Source organism: Asterias amurensis, chromosome 17, assembly GCF_032118995.1.
Source record: "Asterias amurensis chromosome 17, ASM3211899v1".
In the NCBI taxonomy this organism is placed as follows: Eukaryota; Metazoa; Echinodermata; class Asteroidea; order Forcipulatida; family Asteriidae; genus Asterias; species Asterias amurensis.
Genome location: NC_092664.1, coordinates 14,693,580 through 14,707,757, shown reverse-complemented (window position 1 = coordinate 14,707,757; position 14,178 = coordinate 14,693,580). Strand labels below are relative to the sequence as shown.

Genomic DNA, 14,178 nt, shown 5'->3' with positions numbered 1-14,178 from the left:
TTGCAGAAAACTAATGGCTTAGCGATTAACATATTGAGCACTGCTCCAGATAAAAGCTTTGAAAAGCTATCGATGTATTCATTTTAACCTTATAAAAAAAAAAAAAAACTACATCCAGCCGTTCACGAGAGGTACTTAATTGTTCCTTGTGAACTCATTACTACTGAACGCTTATAGACCTTATGCATATTAGGTCATTTCAGTACGGCGCCCTCGCCTTGAAGTCAAAAGGAGGTTGTTCATTGGCCAATCTGTGTGCGTTTCGATTTTTTCGTCACCGTTTGACCTCAAAGATGGCGGCTGGATGACGTCAATGCATAAGTTATATTACTGGAAAGGACAACAATGGCACGTAAATGAGCAGCCTTGGCTTTTTTGAAACTGCAAGAATCTTGAAAACCCAATATATTTTCAGCAAATTCGGGCGGTGCCGGGACTTAAGGCTATTAGAAAGCTCCATTGTAAAAGGCAAGTGAGGTGAGCATTAAATTAAGTGCCTCGAAGGTTGAGACTTGGAAATCATCACACGTAATAGTAACGCCTTTTTATATAAACGCTAGCAACTGTGGTAAAAACTCTAGCAAGGTGGTATTTTTTTGCAAGTCTGTTTTCCTCTTGTAATCAACTAAATCATGGAGCTCTGTATAAACCTATTTTTTCATTGGTAAAACGCAAGTGAGAAGGCCATCAAATTACGCGCCTCGATAGTGTTGAAACCTTTGGCAAACATCATAATTATACGCAATAGAAATGCTTTGTTTTGCCTTCACGGTCACTGGGTTTTAAGTTTAATCGAATTAATTTTAGGCCGTGGCCAGGGACAAAACAATCGTTAGAAAATCATAAACAATAAGTTATTCGAATCCCACCCGAGTAAAATGCCTGTGATTTTTTTCACAGGACTCGGGAAAGTACTGAGTATACAGTGCTACACACATCGGTGTATATGGGTAAAAACCAAAAATTAATATTCTTTATCCCCGATGCAAATTTAACATCTATTAAATCGTTTGCAGTACCCGCTGCTAAAACATAGGATTCGAACTGCCTCTAGCTACCGGGCAACCTCGGTGGTCTAGTTGGTATGACACTGCTCTGAATGCAAAGGTCGTGGGCTCGAATCCCACTCGAGTAAAATGCCTGTGATTTTGTTCACAGGACTCGGGAAAGTACTGAGTATACAGTGCTACACACATCGCAATGCATCGGTGTATATGGGTAAAACCCAATACATATACTTTATCCCCAATGCAAATTTAACATCTATTAAATAAGTTATTGTTTAACAATATGGGTCAAATTTTCAAATTTTCAAATTTATGATATTGATTACAGCATCATTGTATAGCATCATTGTAGGCATATCTAGCGACGTTGTAAATAATTATCTGTGCATACTCTTATTCATTGAAATCAACTCAATTATTATATTGAGCGACAAATAAATTGTTTTTCCCTCTTCAAATTCAGTGTGAATAGTGGAGGCGGGGGCAAATATGGGCATCTTGGGGGAACAGTTATACTCAAAGTGCCCAGAGTTGAAATTAACAACAAGGTGCAATGTTATACGACATCAACAATATCATAGCAACAGTCGCGAAGGCCTATATCAAATTCTACATTATAGAATAAGTAGTTTGGTTTGTACAAATTATTCATAAGGCTTGGTGCGTGACGAGTAGGTCACGGTGCGGGGCATCGTATATAGACTGGTCCCCTATCTTTACCCGTTATGATAAATGCACTGGTTGTATATGCAGGCCAAATGATTTCAATGGATACAATGACTTTATTGGATAAACGCGCTATGATGTAAGCTTTCCGTCTCTGTGTTGATTGGTTAATGATGTAATCAACTTGAACTTGTTGACAGTTGTGTTACAGTTTATGTGTGTGTGATATGTCACACACAGTGACACATTGCGTGATATTGTCCCCGTAGTTGCCTGTTCTTTATAGGGAACAGTAGAAGAAGAAAAAAAAAACAGTTATCTGCTTACATTTTTCCTACCATGCTGGCGGCTCCATTTCCATCTGCATGCTCCGTTACTCAGTTTATGATCCATCTTAATAGTGTTCAATTATTAAGATGTCGTGGCCGAGTGGTTAAGAGCACCGAATTCAAACTCTGGTGTTTCTGATCAGCAGAGTGTGGGTTCGAATCCACCAGCCGTGACACTTGCGCCTTAAGCAAGACACTAAACCATTGCTTGGTCCTTCGGATGGGATGTAATAATACAAAGCCGTTGGTCTCTAGTGTTGAAGAACCCATTTTGCACTTATCGAAAAGAGAAGGGGTTTGCCACGGTGTTCCTGGCTGTGGCTGCTGTATGCGCCGTAGCACCTTGTTAACCCTTACAAGTGCTACATATTGGGTCTCAGAATACAATGCAATAACCTATCTTTCTGAAAGTTTGTATAAACTCAGCGCCTTGAGTATCTTGTTTGGTAGATACGTGTGCTATATACGACCTCGATATAATATTTATTATTATTAACCTGTTATCATCGACACGTATCATTACTCCGGTAAGTCAGTAGGCCCATGAAGTAGGTGAATGTTACTGTATCAATATTAGTGAATACAACAAAATTGTGTTGTAAGTGTACATGTTGTTTTATTCAATAGGTAATTACCCTATACACAGTGAATAAAACTACAACATGCACACGACGTACGCCGATTGTGTACAATTCATGTGGAGTGTGAATTGACTGTGAATCTCTGTGTGAAATTAGTGTGAGGTCAAAGGTCGCAGTTTCTTTTCTGTAGTATATACATGCCATCCTCGATTTTTCGTTTAAGGATTCTCTTTTTTAAGTCGACTTAGAAAAATGAAATTCCCCCCGAAAAGCATTATTTATTATGACAGTGGCAATTTTGATCCATGCACAGAAAACAATTCGATATTCAAGAGCCCAAAATGTGACGTCAGACATTCAGGCCACACCGTGTAGACCTTTCTTTTGTCGACTTAGAAAAATGAAATTCCCTCCGAAAAGCACTATAATAACAGTGAAAATTTTTCCACAGAAAAAAATTGTGTTCTGTCGTTATTCAAGAGCCAAAATTGTGACGTCAGACATCCGGGACATAGACATTTCTTTTGTTGGCATGGAAGGCCGAATGTTAGTAAAACACGCAATCGTCTTAACAGATGATTTAACCAAATTCATCATTTTCTGCAAACTTTCAGTTGACTAAAATACCTCTCATTAGTAGTTGTTATGTTTTCAACAAAATCAACACAATGTATGAATACTTTTGTGTAACTTTGTTACAAGCAGTAGCGATCTGTTTTTGATTTGCATTTATGGCTATCCATAGTTTTCCAACCCGGGCCGGCAAAAATGCGGGCAGTGACGTTGCTAAAGACTATGTCTTTAAAAATAAACCCAAGCCGTTGCGGCAACCACTAGTAGCTCATTCGGAGACTGGCGAACACACACTAGACGTACACACGAGTAGATTCGATCGGAACAAACATAGTTTACGATAGACGAGGACTACATGTTGATTCTCTATACGCCAACACCACTGGTGTACTCATGATCTTTGCTGGTTTCCATAGCTTCGGAATTAGGTAAGTCAGACTGTGATATCAAAATTACTTCGTCGATCGCAATTTTTTTTTAAATGGTTACAATAGACTATTATGTTGTTACTCTCCTTTGTATACCATTGGATTATACCGGCATAATTTTGGAAGGTAAGTCAGTTATACTAGGGATATAAAATAATTTTTGAGTTGCGGGGTAATTGTTGTCTGTGTCTAAGTTGCTGTCATTGTTGTCTGTGTCTGAGTTGCTGTCATTGTTGTCTGTGTCTAAGTTGCTGTCATTGTTGTCTGTGTCTGAGTTGCTGTAATTGTTGTCTGTGTCTGAGTTGCTGTCATTGTTGTCAATGTCTAAGTTGTTGTTCATTGTTGTCCATTTCTTAGTTGCTGTCATTGTTGTCAATGTATAAGTTGTTGTCAATGTGGTCCAAGTCTTAGTTGCTGTCATTGTTGTCTGTGTCTGAGTTGCTGTCATTGTTGTCCATGTCTAAGTTGCTGTCATTGCTGTCCATGTCTAAGTTGCTGTCATTGTTGTCTGTGTCTGAGTTGCTGTCATTGTTGTCCATGTCTAAGTTGCTGTCATTGTTGTCAATGTCAAAGTTGTTGTCATTGTTGTCCACTTCTTAGTTGCTGTCATTGTTGTCAATGTATAAGTTGTTGTCAATGTGGTCCAAGTCCAAGTCTTAGTTGCTGTCATTGTTGTCAGTGTCTGAGTTACTGCCATTGTTGTCCATGTATACGTTGATGTCATTGATACCCATGTCTTAATTGCTGTCATTGTTGTGAATGTCTAAGTTGCTCTCATTTCTTTGACTCCTTTTTTTAAGTTGCTGCCATTGTCGTCAAAATTTCATATCCACATATTTTGGTTTAAAGACAATTCCAATTGTCTTATTGTTGTGATTTTTTATTATGTAAGTGTAACTTTTTTTAATAATGTAAAACAAATAAAACTCAACTCAGCCTCCATAAGGCTGTGAAGCTTTTATTTGTGAAATAAACCAATCAAATACATTTCGGCAGTTTACTGTTGATGTTTCAACGAAAAATCGGTTGGAAGAAACTATAAATAAATAGCTTGCGGTTACAACCATGTGTAAATCTCTGTGAGTGTTGGCTCTGAAAAAAACGGTTTGGTCTCGACGTTTTGAACAGTATACTCCGCTCGTCTTCAGGGAAATGATAAATCGGTATGCTTAGCCACCAAAACCTTTACGCGGCAAATCGTAGGTTGTCTGTGTTTATTTTTTAACATAGTGAGTAACACTAGATTAACAATTATTGTTACAAATTAACAAACAATGCAATAATGGTAATAACAATAAAATTTACTTTAAAAATAAGAAGGAAGAAATTAATTCACAAAAAATAAATATATACAGTAAAAGCCTCATGTAAGTTCTCGCCTCCGCCTACCTTGTGCCATTAAAATAACAGTGTAAAGTTGTCGTGAGGAAATTAAAAGGGGGCACTTCTATATGCGGTTCTGATAGCGCTGTCGAATTGTAAGTAAATAATTTCTTCCCCCCCCCCCCCCAACAAGCTCTTCCTCAAAATAAATTCAATGCCGGTGTGAATTTAAGTTAGCAGAAAAGTGCGTAGCAGAAATTTTTAAACGATATTTTCTGCTTAAATATAGACACCATTGGTAACTACTCAAAATCATTGTTGGAAAAACGAACTTGGTAGCGAGCAATGGAGAGCTGTTAAAGGAACACGTTGCCTTGGATCGGACGAGTTGGTCAAAACAAAAGCGTTTGTAACCGTTTTGTATATAATGCATATGGTTGGAAAGATGTTTTAAAAGTAGAATACAATGATCCACACAAGTTTGCCTCGAAATTGCGTGGTTTTCCTTCTACTGTGAGAACTAACACGGTCGGCCATTTATGGGAGTCAAAATTTTGACCCCCATAAATGGCCGACGTGTTAGTCGACGAGGTAAAAGGAAAACCACGCAATTTCGAGGCATGTTTGTGTGGATCATTGTATTCTACTTTTACAACATCTTTCTACCCATATGCATTTTATAAAAAACGGTTACAAACGCTTTTCAACGACCAACTCGACCGATTCAAGGCAACGTGTTCCTTTAATAGTTTGAAACGTTGTGAGAAACGGTTCCCTCTGAAGTAACGTAGCTTTTGAGAAAGAAGTAATAATTACTTCTCAAATTTCTCACAAAATTTTGAATTGAATTCGAGACCTCGTCAGCTGAGGCGTCAGCTGAGGTCTTGAAATCAAGGCATATGAAAGCACACAACTTGTGCGACGAGGGTGTTAATTATTCCATTATTCTCTCGCATCTTCGAAGACTAAAATTGACGTTTGAATTTTAACAGGTTTGTTGTTTTGCGCATAATTATACACTGTGATGAGAAGACTAGTTGTACATGACTACTCAACCAGATCCCGTAATAGCCTGTTTCTTCCTTTCACCCGCACCCTGTACTCTAGCAACACCCTTCGATTCACTGGTCCACGTCTTTGGAATGCTATCTCTAGCATTTTAAGAACAATGCTGTCCGTGGGTTGATTTAAGATCTCTTACAAAAGAGTCCTCCTCTCCCACTATGTAACATAGCTTTTCTCTCCAGTTATTTATTTTCTTTTGTCGTCTTCAGTTAGCCTGGTTTAACATTCTTTGTGTTTTTGTCGTCAGCATTTTGTATTGTCATTGTGTAATTGTCTTGCCCTTGTTTCTTCTTCGATGTTTGTTTGTTTGTTTGTTTGTTTGTTTGTTTTCTTGTCTGTATAAAGGCTTTTGTCTACAAGCCACGGCTTAACTAACAGCCTCATGCTCTCGCTACTCTATTGTACATAGTTAATTCCTAGTTATTAATTTATTATTTGCTTTTAGTTTATATTGTTTTTCTGTATAATTTAATACACTTTAGATTTGTTAAATTTCTATGTACTGTTTAATTCTCACAAAATCACAATTTTTTTTTTCTTTCTCAACAATACTTTCAAATATGGATTCCGATGTCATGGTGTTGCCATGGCATCGTGACATCAATCTTGTCAGCAAACACAAAAGAGTGAACACAGAAGGCAGCCTATTGTTAATAGGCTGACTTTTGTGTTTACAATCGTGGGAGGGCTAATTGGAGTAGCTTTTTCAGACAGATAATAGTAATTGTCTATTAAAAGGCAGTGGGCACGATTGGTGATTACTCAAAATGATGATTAGCATAAAACCTTTCTTTTTTTTCATTCATTATTATCTCGCAAGTTCGATGACCGATTGAGCTTAAATTTTCACAGGTTTGTTATTTTATGCATATGTTGAGATACACCAACTGTGAAGGTTAGTCTTTGACAATTACCAATAGTGTCCACTGCCTTTAAAGACACTGCAGGGCGACCTTTGGTATTGTCAAAGACCAGTCTTCTCACTTGGTGTCTCAACATTATGCACAAAATACTAAAAAAAACTGTGAAAATATTAACTCAAGTTGGCTGTCGAAGTCACACGAAGTTATGTGCTTTCAGAAGCTTGGTTTTCGAGACCTCCCGCGTAAGGTTACGAAATCAGTTCAAATATTATTTTACTGAGAAGTTACTTCTTTCAAAAAAAAAAAAAACCCAAAACTACGTTACTTTAGAGGGAGTCATTTCTCACACTGTGTTATATACTATCAACAGCTCGCAATTGCTCGTTACCAAGTAGTACTACCGTGAGTGTCCAGCTGTGCCTTTAAAGGGTCATATACGTTTGGTAGCAGTGACTCTGAAAATGAATGGGGATCAAAACTTACTTAGTAGAGATGTATAGCAGCTTTGTATTATAATATAATGCATTTTTTTAATGGATTTTAGAAACGTTTCACCTCGAAGACTTGAGGCTACGTAAACAGATATCTCCTAAATGTTTATCTGAGAAGCGTTACTGACAGTAACGCTTCTCAGATTGTGTATTCAAATTGCAGGGCCCAATTTCATAGAGGTGCTTAAGCACAAAATTGTGCTTAAGCAAAAAAAATCTTTGCTTAGTAAAATCAGATTACCAGCTCAGACTCCACTAAATTGTTATGCTAAGTAAACAGCAGCTAAATACCAGTCACAAGCAATGTTTGTGGCATGACATTTTTGCCAGTAACATGTGTAAAATAAGCAAGCTATTTTCGTGCTTAAGCGATTGTTTTGCTTAAGCAGCTCTATGAAATTGGACCCTGCGTATTCTTCCTGAGTGGATTGTCTGAAAAAAAAATATATCAAAAACGATTCATCCGTTTGAAATGAAGTTTTCACATTCTAGTTCCGTGACATTCAGAGTAAGGCATATAAAGCAAGCATACAAAACGTACTACAATCCCTTTAAAGGGGAAGTAAACGTTTGGTAATTGTCAAAGACCATGTCTTCCCACTTGGTGTATCCCAACATAAGCATACAATAACAAGCCTATTAAAATTTGAGCTAAATTGGTCATCGAGAAATATACCTCTGACTCAAATCTATGCTACTTCAGAGGGAGCCGTTTCTCACAATGCCTTATATTATCCACAGCTTTGCAATGCTCGTTACCAAGTAAGTTATAAGGTTAAAATTTGTTTTGAGTTACTACCAAACGTGTTCCTTCCCTTTAAACACTCTTCATAATTAAGGGGCTCACATTAGTCTGGCCGTCTGCTAAAATTAGAAAGTAGGAAATTACAGTTTCATTTGCTTAATGAAGAAGTAATTATAATTAGCTGAAAGGGTCAGTTACAAACGGCTTTCTCGGACTGAACTGCATCTGAGGTTTTGAAGGCTATTTGAAACACAAACTATATAATAGACCCTAAGTGTTAGTTAAAATTAGTAGTATTAATAACTGTCTTCACAAGTTTCAAAACATAATATGTTTATCCAATTACTTGTTTTTGTGTGCGTTTCCTTCCGTTTCCCTTTTGATTACTTTACTGTGTAGTTGAATTCGTAATTTTGTTTTAGATGAAAACGTCATTGATGACGTCAATAGAAAAAAATGTATATAAATTTCGAATATTTATTGAAGCACTTGAATTATTACAAACCATCTTACAAAATACAAACCCATTTGACATGTTTGTTCTTTCAAATTAAGTTTCATTGGCAAAAATGTTACCTTCCCCACCCCCGGATCCGCCCTTGGGTGGACCCCGATTCGGTGATAATGTAATTTACACTCAAAGTCATGAAACACAAAAATATGAAATTCATTTCAATTTTGGGATTAATAATGATTGCTTTTGTTTTATCTTTTTTTACCGCAGTGAGCTAATTATTGTTGTGGATTAAACTAGAACGTGACTTCAGCGACTCGTCAAATTTTGCCAACAACTGTAGTTAAACGAACAACGCGAGCTACGTAGAGAGGTTGCTGCTTGTGTACTGCTGGTGGGAGAAGTAGGCCAACCCTGCAGTGGGTTCAACACATACTGCTGATGGAGTCAGACATGGCTCTGTTTCGACCAATCGTTTCGCTCTTACTCGTCGTAACAGCTGCCATAGAAGGTAAACAATCTGACGTGGTATTAATTCAACTCAGGCAGTGTCCGAAACGGCGACTTGAATAGAGCTACCGTACGGCTAGATCAGCGCATCTTCTGCCATTTTTAAGATTAGACAGACGCGCGCGATCTGGCCGTAGCTGTATCAAAGTCGCCTTTGACACGGTCTTCTCTTTAGGTCTTTTCCGAATGTGAGACTTTTGAACGCTAGGTGACAGCAGACTTACCAGGTAAATTGTCATTGTTTACTTCATTCTGAGCATGCTCACATTTCCAATAACAATAGATTTACCTGGTAGTTCGGCAGCCACCCACGGTCCCTTATCTTTATTGTTCTACACTGCTGATAATTTATGTGATAAGTTCTGCCCGTTTCTTCCTCTTTTTTTCTCTTCAAATTAGCGAAGAAAATAACACGGTTCTAAACGTTGGACTTTATTTCTTTGAAATGGTACCTGCTGCTGTGTCGTGTTTCGAAAGCTGTTGAAAAAAATGTAATAGGAAATCAAATTGCCCGATCAATGGCTTACTTGATTACCAAAACACTAGCTTATAGGGTCGATTTTTGCTATTGACTATATTTTTTGCATTATCATTATGGCCCTTGGTCCTTGCGGTTGGTAGCAGCTTGCTATTAAAATACTATTTTCTCAATCCATTATTTTGTTGACATCAATTTTGTTGGGTTGTACCAGTTTATGGGTGTGTGTGTTACGTGGGTCAAGAACCAAACCCGGCAACTGGTGAGCGCTACGGTTGGTCACTAGCCGAGCAGAGACCGTGTGAATGCACCGAGTTTCGTCTGGGCGGAGTGAACATGAAGCCTCAACTAAAGCCTTATGAAGTGAAGATTGGTAAAGATTGCAAGAAAGATCAGAATGGTATGATTATAGAATCTTTGATTTTTTTTAGTATAAGAGTTAAGTTCTAACAAAAATAGAGAACTATACATTTAGATACTTTTTTCTTTCTAGCATTGGCACCACAATCACCCACAAAGTACAGTGTAAACGTTTACAAAAAGTAAGACGAGAAAATCATCAGAGGTATTACGCAATGAACCCACGTGTTCTTATTTCATTCTTTGCAAATGCCACTTACTTTTGAATTTTGCGCTTTGAAGTAAAAATCAAGCAATACAAAAATGTATTATCAGTAGTACTTCGTTCAATCCTTTTTCAGTAGTTTGTGTGCGAAACGCACTGGACATTTTATATATATATGGTTTTTTCCCCAGCTGCACCACGCACCGAGAATATACCACCGTAATCTTGGATCTTATACCACAAATCTAAAATCTTTTCCTAAAGGGTATCCTATATGTTTTAGAACTAATTTTGTTGTGTATGTTTTTCTTGTCTTTTGTTTTTGGTTTTCCTGCGTCTCGAACGTCCAGCAGGGTGGATATGTGCGCATTACAAGTCGTATCATTATCATTATTACTACTACATTAAAGGCAGTGGACACTATTGGTAACTGCTCAAAATAATTATCAGCATAAAACCTATCTTGGTAACGTGTAATAGGGAGAGGTTAATTGTACACATCACTCTGAAGTGACGTAGTTTTCAAGAAAGGAGTAATTTGATTTCGACACCTCAAGTTTAGAATTTGAGGTATCAAAATCAAGCATCTGAAAGCATACAACTTCGGGTGATAAGGCTGTTTTTTTTTCCCCTTTCATATCTCGCAACTCCGACGATCAATCGTGCTCAAATTTTCACAGGTTTGTTATTTTAAGCATATGTTGAGATACACCAAGTGGGAAGACTGGTCTTTGACAATTACCAATAGTGTCCACTGCCTTTAATATGAGAGTTAATTGATTAATTTTGATCATTTTCAGCATTGACTACCCCCCCTCGCCAAGTTCCTGGATCAATGAAGCACGTGTCAGTGGGTGCGGCTGGGGTATGGGCCGTTGACGTTAATGACGAGATTTACTACATGGGGTTCCGTGGATGCTCAAACACACTAATTCAAGGGGGTTTGCATCAACTCGATGTGGGTATGAATTCAGTGTGGGGCACGGCCCACGACGATAAAATTTACTATCGTCAGTTTGATGTTAGTAATCCCGATATGACTGCAGGTTGGACCCATGTCTCGGGTTTATTGAAACACGTTAGCGTGAGTCAAAAGGGACACGTTTGGGGAGTCAATAGCGGCAATGATATCTACCATCGCTTGGGTGCAAATGTTAACCGAATTCCTGGTGATGATTGGTTACAGATTACTGGGACTCTTAAACAGATCTCAGTAGGTAGCGGGGGTGTATGGGGAATCACTCTGACTAATCAGCCCAACTACAGATCGGGTACGTACGGTGACCCTGACTCTGATCCCGATGGCTCACTGTGGAAAACTGCGGGGCCAACTTCCGTCTCACTGAAATACGTTAGCTCAGGTGACGTAATTTACGTTGTAGATGTCAATGACGCAATCTACTATAGAGCGGGTATTTCGGCTGAAACCCCAACTGGGAAAGCCTGGGAAAAAATTGGCGGGAGTCTGAAACAAATTGAGGCCATTTCGGGCACATTCTGGGGCGTTGACGCTGAAAATAGTGTGTATACAAACGAAAGCTTGTCTTGTTGTTAGTTTATAACTTCAGTGATATGCTGTGTAGTTGTATTGGAGGAAGCTAATTAGCTGTAGTGAATGTTGGGCCTACTTTGGACAACTATTTCGAAAAACTTACTTTTTGGTTTTAACCGTTCAATTGTTTTAACCTTTATAATGTATATACATTACAATGAAACTAACCTGTGGACACTCGGTTCCAAAGGTGGTCGCCATTTAGTGAAGTCCGGAGCGATAATTATGTCAACGCAGGAAGAAGTTCACTAATATGGCAATCTCGGTAGTAGTTGGTATCCTTCTATTAGGGTCATGGGTTCGAATCCCAACCAATTAATGTGCTTGTTTGCTCTCTTTTCGGGAAAGTAATGGGTATACAGTGCTATTGCAATGGGTAAAAAAAGTTAATCTTCTTTATCCCCTATGAAAATTTTAACATCTGTAACAGGGATTACTAACAATTGGGTCTCAGAATTCATCACTTCAATAGCCTATCTTTCTGAAAGTTTGTATATACTCAGCGCCTTGAGTACCTTGTTTGGTAGATACGTGCGCTATATAAGACTTCGATATTATTGTTATTGTTATTATTACTTTACCTGAGAAATATATCGACAGTAACGTTTCTCAGATTCAAATGTTGGGACAAAGCAACTGATTTTCTTTAAAACCACCATAGGCCTTCTCTCCTTTGAAATTTTTAAATGTTATTTATCTTTATCATTGATAAGCATTTTGGGTGTAATTTTAAACGCTAAATTCATCTTTAATGTCTTAATTTAAATGTATTTCTCAATTTGACGATTTTTATTATATTATTATGTATTTTTCACAGTACGAGAGCCAAGGCGATTTCTATCGTATATATTAATAGCAATAAACCAAAATGTAATCACAAAGAGTTGATACTAGTCACGAATAAGGACGAGTTAGTGGTCCCAACTTAAAGGAACACGTTGCCTTGGATCGGACGAGTTGGTCAAAACAAAAGCGTTTGTAACCGTTTTTTATATAATGCATATGGTTGGAAAGATGTTTTAAAAGTAGAATACAATGATCCACACAAGTTTGCTTCGAAATTGCGTGGTTTTCCTTCTACTGTGCGAACTAACACGGTCGGCCATTTATGGGAGCCAAAATTTTGACCCCCATAAATGGCCGACCGTGATAGTCGACGAGGTAAATGGAAAACCACGCAATTTCGAGTCATGTTTGTGTGGATCTTTGTATTCTACTTTTACAACATCTTTCTACCCATATGCATTTTATAAAAAACGGTTACAAACGCTTTTCAAAGACCAACTCGACCGATCCAAGGCAACGTGTTCCTTTAAGACTATATAGCCATGACTAGTCCTAAGTTTGGACTATCTTTGTAATATTTTATTATAGACCCTGGGTCGATTTTACAAAGAGTCAGGACTAGTCTTTCTCTATAGTTAAAGGACGAGTTACTTAACATGGCCTAACTTAGAACTATAGCCATACGTTTTTAGTATCTCCTAGGACTAGTCTTAAGTTAGGACTAGTCCCGACTCTTTGTGAAATCAACCTGTGAGCCTTTAGACTCTTTCGTCGACCGACAATTTTGAGATTATGATATTTTAAATTATCTAAATGTTTAAATTAATCACTTTCTATCGCAACCTTTTCACGTTATTTGACCTTTGTGCAGAAACATTTTGCAAAGCAAGAGGGAACCGCTAGGCAAAAACTGGATTGATTAAATTGAATTCTCAAACGGGCGGTTATTGGTTGAATATTTTTTGGGGCCAAAGAATCAATCAATTCAGGGTAATTTGGCGTGGTATTGGCCGTGGGTGTCAAAATCTAACCTTTTTTTTTAACCCGAATTATGGCGAATTGAACAATGTGTTTACAAATTAATGGCTTGTCGACCCTATACTACGAAGGCTTCTTCAAGGTTTCTTATTGTACTTCAAAACCATTCTTAAAGGCAGTGGACACTATTGGTTATTACTCAAAATAATAATTAGCATAAAACCTTACTTGGTAACGAGTACGAGGGAGGTTGATAGTATAAAAAATTGTGAGAAACGGCTCCCTCTGATAGTGACGTATAGTTTTCGAGAAAGAAGTAATTTTCCACGAATTTGATTTCGAGACCTCAGATTTAAAATTTCAGGTCTCGAAATCAACCATCTGAAACAGACAACTTCATAATGACAAGGGTGTTTCTTCTTTCATTATTGGCAACTTCGACGATCGATTGAGCTCAAATTTTTACAGGTGTGTTTTTTGATGCATAGATTATGTTGAGATACACCAACTGTGAAGGCTAATCTTAGACTATTACCAATAGTGTCCAGTGTCTTTAATGTTATTCATAATTTTGTTAAATTGTTGTGCAATATATTTTACCTTTTGGTCACTTAAGGTGATGTTAATAAAGTATCATTTGAAAAAGGATATTCTGTCCTTGAGATTGTACATTTAGCTGTTACTTTGTTCTATTGTTTGTAGGGTCTTTTATGTTTTTATTTCACACGATTCTTACAGGGTAAGGAGTGTATAGTTCATTGAAAACATCCGATCGCCTTTAAAT

At 37.6% G+C, this 14,178-nt stretch overlaps 1 protein-coding gene across 1 annotated transcript; it reads left to right on the top strand.

The window, feature by feature from the left end:
• Nucleotides 1–3,444: 3,444 nt before the first annotated feature.
• Nucleotides 3,445–12,585, top strand: LOC139949907 (uncharacterized). Its single transcript, XM_071948477.1, has 4 exons — nt 3,445–3,584; nt 8,796–9,036; nt 9,728–9,913; nt 10,879–12,585. Exons 2-4 carry the CDS (start codon nt 8,967–8,969, stop codon nt 11,631–11,633), a joined length of 1,011 nt encoding a protein of 336 aa, XP_071804578.1. The 5' UTR covers nt 3,445–3,584; nt 8,796–8,966; the 3' UTR covers nt 11,634–12,585.
• The last annotated feature ends 1,593 nt before the right edge of the window (nt 12,586–14,178 follow it).

Coding starts and splice junctions, on each gene's coding strand:
- LOC139949907 (XM_071948477.1), top strand. CDS start 8,967: ATGGAGTCAGACATGGCTCTGTTTCGACCAATCGTTTCGCTCTTACTC. Junction 9,037..9,727: donor CGTAACAGCTGCCATAGAAG/GTAAACAATCTG, acceptor GGGTTGTACCAG/TTTATGGGTGTGTGTGTTAC. Junction 9,914..10,878: donor TTGCAAGAAAGATCAGAATG/GTATGATTATAG, acceptor GATCATTTTCAG/CATTGACTACCCCCCCTCGC.